This window comes from Thunnus albacares, chromosome 8 (genome assembly GCF_914725855.1).
Source record: "Thunnus albacares chromosome 8, fThuAlb1.1, whole genome shotgun sequence".
NCBI lineage: Eukaryota > Metazoa > Chordata > Actinopteri > Scombriformes > Scombridae > Thunnus > Thunnus albacares.
In genome coordinates, this window is record NC_058113.1 from 21,175,728 (window position 1) to 21,192,857 (window position 17,130).

At 39.5% G+C, this 17,130-nt stretch overlaps 2 protein-coding genes across 2 annotated transcripts; both read right to left on the minus strand.

Moving 5' to 3' along the window:
- Positions 1-250: 250 nt before the first annotated feature.
- Positions 251-9,139, minus strand: LOC122987278 (complement C1r subcomponent-like). Its single transcript, XM_044359069.1, has 13 exons — positions 9,114-9,139; positions 8,535-8,748; positions 6,242-6,419; positions 5,892-6,032; positions 5,504-5,700; positions 5,252-5,399; positions 2,866-2,984; positions 2,671-2,749; positions 2,436-2,552; positions 2,237-2,311; positions 1,922-2,127; positions 1,273-1,487; positions 251-1,097 (listed from the first exon to the last, which is right to left on the minus strand). Exons 1-13 carry the CDS (start codon positions 9,137-9,139, stop codon positions 737-739), a joined length of 2,076 nt encoding a protein of 691 aa, XP_044215004.1. The 3' UTR covers positions 251-736.
- Positions 9,140-9,743: 604 nt separating this feature from the next.
- Positions 9,744-16,112, minus strand: LOC122988013 (complement C1r subcomponent-like). Its single transcript, XM_044360110.1, has 11 exons — positions 15,459-16,112; positions 15,109-15,249; positions 14,721-14,917; positions 14,469-14,616; positions 12,089-12,207; positions 11,894-11,972; positions 11,659-11,775; positions 11,460-11,534; positions 11,145-11,350; positions 10,476-10,690; positions 9,744-10,295 (listed from the first exon to the last, which is right to left on the minus strand). Exons 1-11 carry the CDS (start codon positions 15,676-15,678, stop codon positions 9,929-9,931), a joined length of 1,884 nt encoding a protein of 627 aa, XP_044216045.1. The 5' UTR covers positions 15,679-16,112; the 3' UTR covers positions 9,744-9,928.
- Between the last annotated feature and the right edge of the window lie 1,018 nt (positions 16,113-17,130).

The following is a 17,130-nucleotide window of genomic DNA, read 5'->3' on the forward strand; positions in this document are numbered from 1 at the left end:
CGGCTGGCCGGGCTCTGTCCAAAAGTTGCAAAACCCGCCTACAATCACATCTAAAGCTCACCATTAACAAGCTATATCTTGTTTATTTAATCCACACAAAAACAAAAGTGAAACACAAATGTCACACTGAGTGACGTTAGGGAAATGTGATTTTTAAAGCTGCCATAATTTATATTTTAACATTTTCATTTGTTTTTATAATTGGATCAAATGACTACAATGTGTAGGGTAACTTTGCTTTATTTTTAGCATTTATAAGCAGAATATAAACACTTAATAAATGGTTTATAACACACTCTAATGTAGTTATAAGCAAATATAAGTGTTTATCAATCATAATTCCTCCTGCGGGCTCCCATAAGTGGGGACTGATGTAATACATAAATAATGAATGCTGGTGAGCTTCATAGACTTTCATTCATTTACAAAACATGCATTGTGTGACTAAGTGACCTCTGATACAAGAGGTAGCCTACTATTTCTGACAGCTGGCTGTTGGTTGGTTGTTAACAGCACTATGTCATACTTTAGTGTTCAAAGATGAATTTACTGCAATTTATGCAAAATAGACTTCAAAACAGAATTATTAGGCTTATCAACCATCTGGCTGCCCAAGTGCTGTCTAAACCTCACTTTCATCATTTTATTGTAAGTTGGATGACACAGCAAGAAGAGCTATGAGCCAAGTTATTCTTCCATATTTGTTTTACTGACTTTGTGATGAAATACAGTAAATTCAGTTCTCCTGCATGGTTTTTTTGATCCAGTCCACGTAGTTGGCGACTCTGGTAAAGACTCCATATTTGCCTGGCTTTCCGCAGTCGACCCCCCAGCTGACAATCCCTGCAGCCCAGAATCGTCCATTGTCCTCCAGAGCAAAGGGGCCTCCACTGTCACCTTGGCAGGAGTCTTTTCCACCTTCTGGGACTCCAGCACAAAACATGTTACTTGACACAGATGGCACATGGTTCCTTGTCCTCTTCAGAAAATTGATTGAATGAATACATGTCTGCTGGCTGACCACAGGGAGTTGCACGTACTTCAGCTTATTTGTTAAAAACCATCTGCCTTCTGAGACGCCAAATCCTGACACCAGTCTGAAAAACATGTAGTGCAGACAGTTTTGTGAACTCCTATCTAGAAGCTGGACAAGATTCACATGCAGGCAACATAGTTCACAAAATACCTACAAAGAAAAGAAATACTGTAAAATATATTTTTAAAAGGATTATATAGCATTATGCACTGAAAACCCCTTAGTTATTTCTTTACCCCATCATGCCAGTGATGTATGTGGCACCCTCTGCTGGCAAACATATTGGCATTACAGATGAGCTGAATGTGATCTGGTTTTGCAGTTTGATCAAGGCAATATCATTGTTGTAGTCTACATGGCTGGGGTTGTTGTAATCAGGGTGAACATAGATTGAGTCAGCATACACAGGGGAGTCCTTGTGTTTTTCAACATCATTAAGTCCCATGAAAATCTGCAAATCAACAGCATAAAAAGGAAATAAATGTCAATTCAAAAACATGGACGCACTGGGTATGTAGACAGACAGACAGACAGACAGACAGATAGATAGATAGATAGATAGATAGATAGATAGATAGATAGATAGATAGGTTGATTGATCGATTAACAGATAGAATGATCAATTGATTGATCGATCTTTATTTATCCCTGTGGGGAAATTGCAGTCACAAAGCAGCATAGATTTGTAAAGGAATAGAAATGGGAATACATAAGGAATACAATAAATAAAAGTAAAAATTTCTAATTAAAATATGTATAATATATGTGCAATGGTATGTGTCAGTATAGTATTAAATAACAGAGGAACCAGTATAAATGGTACTGGTATGACACTATTAAAAAGTGCAAACAGTATGTACATAACATCTATGGCATCACTCTTACCCGCACTGTTTCATTTGATGCTTTCTCTCCATTATGTATTAGATTATTAGCTGCAGTCATAACCCAGCGGTCTCCAATCACCATGCCACCTCCTCTTACTCCATCTACGCTCAGTAACACTTGCCATGGGATAGTATCATCTGGAGCTTCACTTCCCCCAATGATCCTCTGATAGGCAGTGATGAGTTTTGTTGGCTGGCCACAGACTGGATGGGACAGACAGAAATTAGGTTCACACAGGCAAATACTTCATGTTTTAAGTAAAGAGTCCTAGATTATGTATCACAGGGTTTTATTTTGGCGACAGAGCAATACCTGGTATGCATGTTGGAGTGACAACAACATCGTGGTTGGATCTCCACTTTCCGTCTGCTTCACAGGTTAGGCTAACTGAGGGCAAGCGGGAACAAGAAAATAGCATTTATTTTTAGGTAAGCTATACATTTTTAATATTTGTGTAATCAAGTTTTTATTAATAGTATTATTTTTGGAATAATATGTATGAATGTCTCACTATTTATGCCCCCAAGAGAGTAAAATGGTTCATTACAGTGATAATGAACCACAGAACGGCCAGAATGGAAGGTGAACCATCCATTCAGCAATGGTTCGGGTTCTCCACAATCAATTACTGCAGAAGAACAAAACAAGGACATATCGATATTTGGTCAGTGAGACACAGGAAAATTATTGTCTTGTGTATTGTGGAATCACACTTTAAAAATGAATTGTGCTCAAAACAAACATACTTTGGCATTCTGGCAGAGATGGGTGCCACTGTCCATTGCTTTGACACATGGCAGAGAATTTCTTGATCTCTAGACCATCCTGAAAAATAGAGTGGATTGACAGAATGTAATATATTGGACGAATGTTTGTATGTTTGTTAGCAGTGTCTTCATTTGGTGCAAATGAACAGTGAAAGAAAAGAAAAAACATCTAACCTTCATTAGTTTGTATCCCTGGTCACAGGTCACATGGATGAAGTCTCTGTAGAAATATTCACTTAGGACAGGGGTGAACCTTCCTTTAGCCAAAGTCCCAGGAAATGGACACTTGACCTCTAGAAAAACCATGACAACCACACACTAATCACCAGCTCAATGTACACTGTTACACAGCTATACCAGCTTTGACCATACAGTACATTTGGCAACAAGATTTTTCACTGAGTGCCAGAATATTTTGAAAATAGCACCAGTAACTTGGATGAAATCTTATTAACTGACTGCAGCCAAAGGGTCCACCTTGGGAATTGTTTATGTGACTTTCTTAAGGGGTAAATACACACTATATAATTTCTGATCTTTTCTTTTTACACTGTATACATAATCACTTATGCTTATGTTGGCATATGATTTTAATGCAGGTGATTTTTCCAATAATACACATTGTATGTAAAAACTGCCTTTTCTAGTCAAAATTAGCTTATTTGTGTCTGCATGGATTTGAAAATTCAGTTCAGTCAAATTCTCTGCCCGTCCTTAAATGAACACGGTCATTGCCATGACATATTAGGCAAGACCCTGAGGTCTATTTCAGCTGCCACACCAAGTATAAATATCAGAACATTGGCTAACCGTAGCTTCAGTTTGTGCCTCTTGCACAGAGCAGCTGGTGGTGTTAGGGCTAACAACGGTAACATTAACCATGATAAACAGCAAGGCTACAGCCACATACTGACACTCCCCCACAGGCACACACACACCAGAGAACCTCTTGTAGGATAGCCACTAGCTCAGCTACAACACAGATACCACATAGAAACTTTTACAAAGGGCCTTGAATGTGTTTATAGTGACTGGTAAAGCTCCACAGGACTGTCTGCCTTTCCAGCATGGACACAGAGAGTCTGATGGCAGCTGCTCATGGCTGGTTAGCTGGGCTCCAATTACTGACCAGCTCTACATCGCCACACTGAGGTGGTCAGTCAGTGTACCATCACCCCCCCCTACTGCGTCACACATTATGTAGCCATGCCCCATACAGTTGTTGCCCTCCAGTCCCTGCAGGTGGATGCTACTGAGTGTGTGGTTCCATTCACAGTTCTCTACTAGATTGTTGTGGTACAAATCATAACCTTTTGACTTTGTTCTAAAGTTTTTTGGGAAATGTACAATGTAGTACAAAGTCAAGAGGTAATAATATGTAGCACAACAAGCTAGCAAAGCACTGTAAATGGAATCACGTTCCCATGCGAGCGCAGTGTCGCCTGCTTTACACAGAACTACTGTCCAGAGACTAAAAATGGAATCGCTGTTATTAGTCTTTGGAGCCATTTCTAAACAAACTACCATGCCCAAACTCTTCATGGCGAAGGAACATGTCACCCAGTGCATTAGTGTGGCTCAGTGATGTGTTCTTAATCAAGCAATATTACACTCAAGGGTGTGCTTTACCGTCATTGTTGGCACAACAGTGATGCGGTCAGGAACGAGGCGCTTGCGCCGAGTCCCGTAAACAAACAAACAAACCAAAGACATTAGCAAAGCAACACCATACATAAAATAAGCACAGCAGTAATGTCAGATAGGTCGGACCACCGTGTTTAACTGTTTATCTTCAAACGTTACAGTTACGGCTGAAAATGACATAAGAAAAAAACAAGTTTGCCAAGTTCACATATCTCCATAATTCAAATCAATCACCAGTCATCTAACCAGAAATGACAGTTGTTAGCGCGATATCATGGTCTGTAGTTCTAATGAATGGTGGAGTAATATTTTTAGTGATGAGGCTTTTTTCATTTGAGCATGGCTAGGTGTGCTGTCATGCTGATTTGAGCATGTTCTTAATGTGTAGTTGATTGCTTGGTAGGAACTATGTGTTGTATAATAGTTTTTTGACAACAACAGAAGTCTACTGCACAGAAGAATAAGATATGTAAGACTTTGGATACGCACACAATACGTGTAGATAGGATCGATTCATTGTTGTTTTGGCTCAGCACATGATATTTGTTGACAATAAGAAAAATATATAATTTCCAGCCATATCCTTTAAATAAGGACATGTGTCTCTCTGATTCTGCATGAAACGGTGCTGTTTCCTGTAAGCCACATTGTTAAACTCCTGGATAGTACCTCCAGAAAAACAAGACCAGAGGTAAGATTACTGTCCTCTTCAGGTGCAGCAAACTTGACAATCAGCCTTTTCCGTGAGAGCAGCAAACCTCTGTTTGACAACCTCTTTGTCATTTTTTAGTTATGTCAGGACTAAAAGTAGATGAGCTAAGCCCTAAATTGATGTTAAATGTTAACGTTGATTAATGTGCCCAGCTTACTGTGAATAAACCTGGAAACACCATGTCTCTTTCTCTCCATCTCTCACCATGTGTGCTGTAGTCCAGGCTCCAGCTATAGCTCAGGCCTTCAACATCAGTGTGGTAGTCCAACCTGACAGTGCTAGACTTTGTAGCTATCAGACCTGGTCTCTTTTCGCTACATGGCTTCTTGGTAGGTCCGTCTGGGATGGTCACCTATGTGGGGAGGGGTAGTAGAAAGTTTCCTTATGTACATCAAGGCCTATCAGTATAGCCATCTTATTATTTTTTATTTGTTAAAAGAAGCCTATTGTCATTACCTGCAGCCTGCAGCTGGGACCTTGCTGAGTGTCTGCACTCTTAATGTGGGCGTTGTCAGAGAAGTTAAGAGTGACAGCGAATCTGGGCTCTACAGAAATTATGTACTTGCAGGACAGAAAAGGAGGTGAGGGGTGAGGGTACCCTGGACTGGACAGACGATCCTCAAGCTTGTCAAATATACAGTCAACACAGGATACTGGATAGGCAATAAAAACAAATGTTATTGTGGCAAATATTCATGCAATAAATTGAAGAGATGAAGTAGTTCACCCCAAAATGAAAATTATTTTTTACATTGACTCGACAGCACTAAAGCCCTGCTCTAACTACTGAGCTTCACAAGATGCCACACATTAAGAAACTTGTATTTACTGATGCAGCACTCACACACACATGTGTGCTGGTCTAAATGAAGCTTGTAACCATGCTGGCAGGAGCAGCGGTAGGAGCCCTGGGTGTTGACGCAGATCTGAGAGCAGAGTGGACCTGAGCCATCTCCAGTGTCCGTTTTTGAACACTCATCAATGTCTGATAATGAGAAGGTCATTGAGCTGATCAACACAAGATCATCATAGAGAGACAATTCAGTTATCTACAGTATGTTTGATGATTTTAACTTTACTGACCATATTGGCTGGAAAAGCACCATGTTAATTATGTTTTTAGGTGGTATGTCTCTTGAAGACTGGAGGGATGTAATGCATTGGTAGGAAGAGGTAAGTGACTGGAAAAACTACCTATTGCCTTGTATGTTGCAGAGAACCCAGTGTGCTGTTGGCGCTGTTGTGTGGAGTCACTTGTTTGGAATATGAGAGTCAATATGTTGCCTGGAGAAATGATTGGCTCTTTGCCGGGGTAATCCGTGGAATTTTCTTGGCCACAAAACTTCCCCAAGACCCTTTGATGGTAGAGAACCTGAAAAATGTAAAGAGCAAAAAAGACATTATAATAGACCATAATTGTGATTAGGCACTCCCTGACAAACCCTGTTCTATCTAAGGTCAGTTAGAGCACATAATTATGAAGCAACATTTGTGCGTGCGGACAGGATGCAATACATTTTTTGGTACATAAAGTAGTCTATTGCGTTGTTGAGGAACTGAACGTCAAGTCAAATCCTCGCTGCATAAAAAGGAGTCCAAGTGTGATCTGAGACTTAACCCCGCAACACACTAGGCTAAACATCCATTTTTATTTCAAAGTGTTGAAAGACTCTACCATATTGAATGCTAAAATAAACTAAAAAGAATGCATACAAATTAAAAACATATCTGTCATTTATTATTGGTGTAATCTCTATTTTGTCAGCCTTAGCTTTGAGGATCAGCTATACTTTTGAGATTGAAGTTCAGCTTCAATATTTATCATATTAATAAATCAAATGACTACAAATAATGTTCTTTGTATTTCATTAAAATATTAATGCACTGAAGTCTAAAATATACATTATGGATTTGGTGTTAGTCATAGCCTATTTTCTGATTAATGCTAATATTCTATAGCTACTTAGGAGGACACTTGTTACATTTATGGTATGCAGTATGTTGTATTTGGTATACAAGCTGTTGTGAAGCCTTCCAACAAGTACCTGTCTATATGGAACTGGCAGGCTTAGATTGGGCAAATGGCCCATTTGTGTGTTTCATACCCCAAACGATGAGTGACATAGTTATGCTCCTACTTAAGTCACTTATTTCAGTCATTTGTTATACATGAGTTTCACTCCCAGGTAGTGCACGCTTAGCACTATTTTGCATCATCCTATCAGTTATGTTTTAAAGGGAACATATTATGCTCCTTGTGATTTTCTGTTATTTTTATACTATTATGATGTTGGATGTCTATGTTAAATATGGTCAAAGGTCCAAAACCTGAGGTGAACATAAAATACTCCCTGAAAGTCAAAAGCCCATTCAAAGCAGGCTTCAGTAAAAGTCAGGAGTCTCAGCAGCCACACATTTCTCCGTTCGCTATTTATCTCTTTAGCGTTGACAGTTTAGGCTAACCCATTGTTGCTAAATTTGGAGCTAACCCCCTTCACTTTTCCAGAAGTTTTGGAAACAACAGACATGACTTTTCTTGGTCTTGACAAGCTGCCACATTTATTAACTGACGCACTGTAGTCTATACTGTACATTTACTGCCAGACTACAAACGCACTGCTAACCTTTTCCTTTCCCCCACTCGCATTCACCGTCATTTTTCTGCCACTCGCTCTTTCACTCAATTGCTCACTCATCCGCTACGCACACATATTACACACTGCCCTATTCCTTAAAATGAGCTACGCTAGCAAGAGTTTCCCAGGCAATGACACAGAGGTTAACTCATGTTTCGGAACAGCGCTGTACAGAGGTACAAATGCTATTAATTTCCGAATGAATGGATATTTGGCATTATTTTTGGCATTAAAAAAATATTTTTTGGTCTGGAGGGGGTTCTTGTTGTACAATTATAGGGGAAACACTGGATGTATTTAAGAAGTTTCCATTTCCAGTAAAGAAAAGTGAAATTCTACTACTACTGTTTGTTTACGTATCTTCCAGAGCCGCTACCCAATCAGAACAGAGTGGGCTCATCAGGAGGGGGGCCTTAAAGAGCCAGGAGCTAAAACGGCCTGTTTAAGACAGGCTACACCGAGGGGCTGCGTAAACGGCCAGCTTAAATTAAATGAGGAATTTTTTGAGCTGCAAATCATGCAGTTATACCAGTAGTGTCCCAAAATATAAATATAGACCTTGAAATGTGCATGATACGTCCCCTTTAAAATAAGTATTCATAGCCTGCAGCCATGTGAACACGCAGACATGGTTTACAGTATATTACGATGAAGAAACAGATACACTTTTAGAGTCGTCCTACTAAGATTTGTAGTTGATGACGGAGTCAATGGTTCCAATTCAAGACCTCAAGTTGTGCCGGTCATCAAGTCAAAGTGAAGAAATAAATATTCAACTAAAATCTGGGTTCAAAAACATTGATCTATTTCTTGGAATATTATCTAATCTTAGGTCTCAGTATGGCTCTGACTGTAAGAGAGTCTTGATAGCAGCCTGCAGACACTTTAATATCCAGGTGTGTTAGGGACAGCTGGATCTGGTGGCCGTCGGGAACCCAGAGGTCCCATTGCTTCAGCAGGTTGGGAGGGTAAGGCTGAGGATACTGCGGGGACCGGACCTCCCCATGTATTACAGGCTCAGAGCAGTGCAGCCGCCAGCACTCACATACTGACGCATACAGAAACCTAGAAAGGTGCATAAACAGAGAGAGTTGGAAGTTGCCAGTCCAAAGTTGATGCAAACAGAAAAAGAACAAACACAGTGACACAATCACTTTTTTACCTTTGCAACCACATAAGATTGCTGTGGTTTTCCCTATTCTGAGAAATTGATTTCTCAGTCAACCATAAAAACTACATATCTACAACACTGATTGTCAACAATGCATAATGCAGGAATGATGACATATTATAAGTGGTTTCACATGTATAGTAGGTACTACACATTTTTGAAAATAATGATCATAATAATTCATAATAATGAAATTCATGAAAAAGGAAAATATCTTTAAAACTTGAAACATGCGGGTTAAAAATAAGATCAAACTTACCAGATAATACAGTAGGTCCACCTCATGTCTGGAACAAGTTTATCTCTGTGTGAACTGATGTGCTGTTTCAGGAGAAATCTCTCATGCTCAAATGGACCATTAATGTCAGGTGGCTGTAGCTAGTAGTATTTTGCAATGGACTCTTATCCCCAGTATTTGGCTTTGCTTGTCTTGGCAAAAATAAATGCAAGCATGAGTTGTAGTGAAATCAAACTAGGAGAATGAGGAGTTTGTTTGCAGACCCAAAAAGCCAATGGAAGGAGAGCCTACTGTCTTTGTAAGTTCACCACTAGAAATTAAGTAACTAGTACTCGCAGTATATTGTAGACATACACAGTAGTTAATAACAATATACATAATTCAAGCCAGTGCTAGAGTGAAAGACAAATAGCAAGTTGGTAGGAAGGAGATGAAGTGGATACTAATTCATCTTTACGAGAGAAAAGATTTATGACTAATCTGAGATCCACGAAAAGACACATACTATAAATCTGCATTATGTCACATTATTTAAAGCAGAGGAAAAAATGCTTTTTAGAGATTTAAATACAATACGATGACTTAAGTGAATAATAAATATGTTCAATAACTTTAGGAAATTCTGAAATATTTATAATTGTATTTTATTGTCAATGGAAGAACTTTATTCATAGCTCTTCTTGACACACATGTATGCATCAACTTTACACAAGAGTACATTTAGAACAAAATTACTTTTTTTCTGATTTTATTGTAAATGCTTTGGCTTTTACTTTTGTTTTGATCATCACATCATCATCAACATCTTCACATCATTGTAATGAATTACTGTACATTCAGTTCTCCTGCATGGTCTTTTTGATCCAGTCCAGGTAGTTGGCAATTCTGGTATAGACTCCATATTTGCCTGGCTTTCCGCAGTCGACCCCCCAGCTGACAATCCCTGCAGCCCAGAATCGTCCATTGTCCTCCAGAGCAAAGGGGCCTCCATTGTCACCTTGGCAGGAGTCTTTTCCACCTTCTGGGACTCCAGCACAAAACATGTTACTTGACACAGATGGCACATGGTTCCTTGTCCTCTTCAGAAAATTGATTGAATCAATGCATGTCTGCTGGCTGACCACAGGGAGTTGGACGTACTTCAGCTTATTTGTTAAAATCCGTCTGCCAGCAGTTTCTGTGAGGCCTAATCCTGACACCAGTCTGAAAAACATGTAGTACAGACAGTTTTGTGAACTCCTATCTAGAAGCTGGACAAGATTCACATGCAGGCAACATAGTTCACAAAATACCTACAAAGAAAATACTAAATACTGTAAAATATATATATATATAAGGATTATATAGCATTATGCACTGAAAACCCCTTAGTTATTTCTTTACCCCATCATGCCAGTGACGTATGTGGCACCCTCTGCTGGCAAACATAGTGGCATTATAGATGAGCTGAATGTGATCTGGTTTTGCAGTTTGATCAAGGCAATATCATTGTTGAAGTCTACATGGCTAGTGTTGTTGTAATCAGGGTGAACATAGATTGAGTCAGCATACACAGGGGAGTCCTTGAATTCTTCGAGATCATTAAGTCCCATGAAAATCTGCAAATCAACAGCATAAAGAGGAAATAAATGTCAATTCAAAAACATGGACGCACTGGGTATGTAGACAGACAGACAGACAGACAGACAGACAGATAGATAGATAGATAGATAGATAGATAGATAGATAGATAGATAGATAGATAGATAGATAGATAGGTTGATTGATCGATTAACAGATAGAATGATCAATTGATTGATCGATCTTTATTTATCCCTGTGGGGAAATTGCAGTCACAAAGCAGCATAGATTTGTAAAGGAATAGAAATGGGAATATATAAGGAATACAATAAATAAAAGTAAAAATTTCTAATAAAAATATGTATAATATATGTGCAATGGTATGTGTCAGTATAGTATTAAATAACAGAAGAACCAGTATAAATGGTACCGGTATGACACTATTAAAAAGTGCAAACAGTATGTACATAACATCTATGGCATCACTCTTACCCGCACTGTTTCATTTGATGCTTTCTCTCCATTATATATTAGATTATGAGCTGCAGTCATAACCCAGCGGTCTCCAATCACCATGCCACCTCCTCTTCTTCCATCTACGTTCAGTAACACTTGCCATGGGATAGTATCATCTGGAGCTTCACTTCCCCCAATGATCCTCTGATAGGCAGAGATGAGTTTTGTTGGCTGGCCACAGACTGGATGGGACAGACAGAAATTAGGTTCACACAGGCAAATACTTCATGTTTTAAGTAAAGAGTCCTAGATTAGGTATCACAGGGTTTTATTTTGGCGACAGAGCAATACCTGGTATGCATGTTGGAGTGACAACAACATCGTGGTTGGATCTCCACTTTCCGTCTGCTTCACAGGTTAGGCTAACTGAGGGCAAGCGGGAACAAGAAAATAGCATTTATTTTTAGGTAAGCTATACATTTTTAATATTTGTGTAATCAAGTTTTTATTAATAGTATTATTTTTGGAATTATATATATGAATGTCTCACTATTTATGCCCCCAAGAGAGTAAAATGGTTCATTACAGTGATAATGAACCACAGAACGGCCAGAATGGAAGGTGAACCATCCATTCAGCAATGGTTCGGGTTCTCCACAATCAATTACTGCAGAAGAACAAAACAAGGACATATCGATATTTGGTCAGTGAGACACAGGAAAATTATTGTCTTGTGTATTGTGGAATCACACTTTAAAAATGAATTGTGCTCAAAACAAACATACTTTGGCATTCTGGCAGAGATGGGTGCCACTGTCCATTGCTTTGACACATGGCAGAGAATTTCTTGATCTCTAGACCATCCTGAAAAATAGAGTGGATTGACAGAATGTAATATATTGGACGAATGTTTGTATGTTTGTTAGCAGTGTCTTCATTTGGTGCAAATGAACAGTGAAAGAAAAGAAAAAACATCTAACCTTCATTAGTTTGTATCCCTGGTCACAGGTCACATGGATGAAGTCTCTGTAGAAATATTCACTTAGGACAGGGGTGAACCTTCCTTTAGCCAAAGTCCCAGGAAATGGACACTTGACCTCTAGAAAAACCATGACAACCACACACTAATCACCAGCTCAATGTACACTGTTACACAGCTATACCAGCTTCGACCATACAGTACATTTGGCAACAAGATTTTTCACTGAGTGCCAGAATATTTTGAAAATAGCACCAGTAACTTGGATGAAATCTTATTAACTGACTGCAGCCAAAGGGTCCACCTTGGGAATTGTTTATGTGACTTTCTTAAGGGGTAAATACACACTATATAATTTCTGATCTTTTCTTTTTACACTGTATACATAATCACATATGCTTATGTTGGCATATGATTTTAATGCAGGTGATTTTTCCAATAATACACATTGTATGTAAAAACTGCCTTTTCTGGTCAAAATTAGCTTATTTGTGTCTGCATGGATTTGAAAATTCAGTTCAGTCAAATTCTCTGCCCGTCCTTAAATGAACACGGTCATTGCCATGACATATTAGGCAAGACCCTGAGGTCTATTTCAGCTGCCACACCAAGTATTAATATCAGAACATTGGCTAACCATAGCTTCAGTTTGTGCCTCTCGCACAGAGCAGCTGGTGGTGTTAGGGCTAACAACGGTAACATTAACCATGATAAACAGCAGGGCTACAGCCACATACTGACACTCCCCCACAGGCACACACACACCAGAGAACCTCTTGTAGGATAGCCACTAGCTCAGCTACAACACAGATACCACATAGAAACTTTTACAAAGGGCCTTGAATGTGTTTATAGTGACTGGTAAAGCTCCACAGGACTGTCTGCCTTTCCAGCATGGACACAGAGAGTCTGATGGCAGCTGCTCATGGCTGGTTAGCTGGGCTCCAATTACTGACCAGCTCTACATCGCCACACTGAGGTGGTCAGTCAGTGTACCCTCACCCCCCCCCCCACTGCGTCACACATTATGTAGCCATGCCCCATACAGTTGTTGCCCTCCAGTCCCTGCAGGTGGATGCTACTGAGTGTGTGGTTCCATTCACAGTTCTTTACTCGATTGTTGTGGTACAAATCATAACCTCTTGACTTTGTTCTAAAGTTTTTTGGGAAATGTACAATGTAGTACAAAGTCAAGAGGTAATAATATGTAGCACAACAAGCTAGCAAAGCACTGTAAATGGAATCGCGTTCCCATGCGAGCGCAGTGTCACCCGCTTTACACAGAACTACTGTCCGAAGACTGAAAACGGAATCGCTGTTATTAGTCTTTGGAGCCATTTCTAAACAAACTACCATGCCCAAACTCTTTATGGCGAAGGAACATGTCACCCAGTGCATTAGTGTGGCTCAGTGATGTGTTCTTAATCAAGCAATATTACACTCGAGGGTGTGCTTTACCGTCATTGTTGGCACAACAGTGATGCGGTCAGGAACGAGGCGCTTGCGCCGAGTCCCGTAAACAAACAAACAAACCAAAGACACTAGCAAAGCAACACCGTACATAAAATAAGCACAGCAGTAATGTCAGATAGGTCAGACCACTGTGTTTAACTGTTTATCTTCAAACGTTACAGTTACAGCTGAAAATGACATAAGAAAAAAAACAAGTTTGCCAAGTTCACATATCTCCATAATTCAAATCAATCACCAGTCATCTAACCAGAAATGACGGTTGTTAGCGCGATATCATGTCTAATGAATGGTGGAGTAATATTTTTAGTGATGAGGCTTTTTTCATTTGAGCATGGCTAGGTGTGCTGTCATGCTGATTTGAGCATGTTCTTAATGTGTAGTTGATTGCTTGGTAGGAACTATGTGTTGTATAATAGTTTTTTGACAACAACAGAAGTCTACTGCACAGAGGAATAAGATATGTAAGACTTTGGATACGCACACAATACGTGTAGATAGGATCGATTCATTGTTGTTTTGGCTCAGCACATGATATTTGTTGACAATAAGAAAAATATATAATTTCCAGCCATATCCTTTAAATAAGGACTTGTGTCTCTCTGATTCTGCATGAAACGGTGCTGTTTCCTGTAAGCCACATTGTTAAACTCCTGGATAGTACCTCCAGAAAAACAAGACCAGAGGTAAGATTACTGTCCTCTTCAGGTGCAGCAAACTTGACAATCAGCCTTTTCCGTGAGAGCAGCAAACCTCTGTTTGACAACCTCTTTGTCATTTTTTAGTTATGTCAGGACTAAAAGTAGATGAGCTAAGCCCTAAATTGAGGTTAAATGTTAATGTTGATTAATGTGCCCAGCTTACTGTGAATAAACCTGGAAACACCATGTCTCTTTCTCTCCATCTCTCACCATGTGTGCTGTAGTCCAGGCTCCAGCTATAGCTCAGGCCTTCAACATCAGTGTGGTAGTCCAACCTGACAGTGCTAGACTTTGTAGCTATCAGACCTGGTCTCTTTTCGCTACACGGCTTCTTGGTAGGTCCGTCTGGGATGGTCACCTATGTGGGGAGGGGTGGTAGAAAGTTTCCTTATGTACATCAAGGCCTATCAGTATAGCCATCTTATTATTTTTTATTTGTTAAAAGAAGCCTATTGTCATTACCTGCAGCCTGCAGCTGGGACCTTGCTGAGTGTCTGCACTCTTAATGTGGACGTTGTCAGTGAAGTTAAGAGTGACAGCGAATCTGGGCTCTACAGAAATTATGTACTTGCAGGACAGAAAAGGAGGTGAGGGGTGAGGGTACCCTGGACTGGACAGACGATCCTCAAGCTTGTCAAATATACAGTCAACACAGGATACTGGATAGGCAATAAAAACAAATGTTATTGTGGCAAATATTCATGCAATAAATTGAAGAGATGAAGTAGTTCACCCCAAAATGAAAATTATTTTTTACATTGACTCGACAGCACTAAAGCCCTGCTCTAACTACTGAGCTTCACAAGATGCCACACATTAAGAAACTTGTATTTACTGATGCAGCACTCACACACACATGTGTGCTGGTCTAAATGAAGCTTGTAACCATGCTGGCAGGAGCAGCGGTAGGAGCCCTGGGTGTTGACGCAGATCTGAGAGCAGAGTGGACCTGAGCCATCTCCAGTGACCGTTTTTGAACACTCATCAATGTCTGATAATGAGAAGGTCATTGAGCTGATCAACACAAGATCATCATAGAGAGACAATTCAGTTATCTACAGTATGTTTGATGATTTTAACTTTACTGACCATATTGCCTGGAAAAGCACCATGTTAATTATGTTTTTAGGTGGTATGTCTCTTGAAGACTGGAGGGATGTAATGCATTGGTAGGAAGAGGTAAGTGACTGGAAAAACTACCTATTGCCTTGTATGTCGCAGAGAACCCAGTGTGCTGTTGGCGCTGTTGTGTGGAGTCACTTGTTAAGAATATGAGAGTCAATATGTTGCCTGGAGAAATGATTGGCTCTTTGCCGGGGTAATCCGTGGAATTTTCTTGGCCACAAAACTTCCCCAAGACCCTTTGATGGTAGAGAACCTGAAAAATGTAAAGAGCAAAAAAGACATTATAATAGACCATAATTGTGATTAGGCACTCCCTGACAAACCCTGTTCTATCTAAGGTCAGTTAGAACACATAATTATGAAGCAACATTTGTGCGTGCGGACAGGATGCAATACATTTTTTGGTACATAAAGTAGTCTATTGCGTTGTTGAGGAACTGAACGTCAAGTCAAATCCTCGCTGCATAAAAAGGAGTCCAAGTGTGATCTGAGACTTAACCCCGCAACACACTAGGCTAAACATCCATTTTTATTTCAAAGTGTTGAAAGACTCTACCATATTGAATGCTAAAATAAACTAAAAAGAATGCATACAAATTAAAAACATATCTGTCATTTATTATTGGTGTAATCTCTATTTTGTCAGCCTTAGCTTTGAGGATCAGCTATACTTTTGAGATTGAAGTTCAGCTTCAATATTTATCATATTAATAAATCAAATGACTACAAATAATGTTCTTTGTATTTCATTAAAATATTAATGCACTGAAGTCTAAAATATACATTATGGATTTGGTGTTAGTCATAGCCTATTTTCTGATTAATGCTAATATTCTATAGCTACTTAGGAGGACACTTGTTACATTTATGGTATGCAGTATGTTGTATTTGGTATACAAGCTGTTGTGAAGCCTTCCAACAAGTACCTGTCTATATGGAACTGGCAGGCTTAGATTGGGCAAATGGCCCATTTGTGTGTTTCATACCCCAAACAATGAGTGACATAGTTATGCTCCTACTTAAGTCACTTATTTCAGTCATTTGTTATACATGAATTTCACTCCCAGCTAGTGCACGCTTAGCACTATTTTGCATCATCCTATCAGTTATGTTTTAAAGGGAACATATTATGCTCCTTGTGATTTTCTGTTATTTTTATACTGTTATGATGTTGGATGTCTATGTTAAATATGGTCAAAGGTCCAAAACCTAAGGTGAACATAAAATGCTCCCTGAAAGTCAAAAGCCCATTCAGAGCAGGATTCAGTAAAAGTCAGGAGTCTCAGCAGCCACACATTTCTCCGTTCGCTATTTATCTCTTTAGCGTTGACAGTTTAGGCTAACCCATCGTTGCTAAATTTGGAGCTAACCCCCTTCACTTTTCCAGAAGTTTTGGAAACAACAGACATGACTTTTCTTGGTCTTGACAAGCTGCCGCATTTATTAACTGACGCACTGTAGTCTATACTGTACATTTACTGCCAGACTACAAACACACTGCTAACCTTTTCCTTTCCCCCACTCGCATTCACCGTCATTTTTCTGCCACTCGCTCTTCCACTCAATTGCTCACTCATCCGCTACGCACACATATTACACACTGCCCTATTCCTTAAAATGAGCTACGCTAGCAAGAGTTTACCAGGCAATGACACAGAGGTTAACTCATGTTTCGGAACAGCGCTGTACAGAGGTTCCCAAATGCTATTAATTTCCGAATGAATGGATATTTGGCATTATTTTTGGC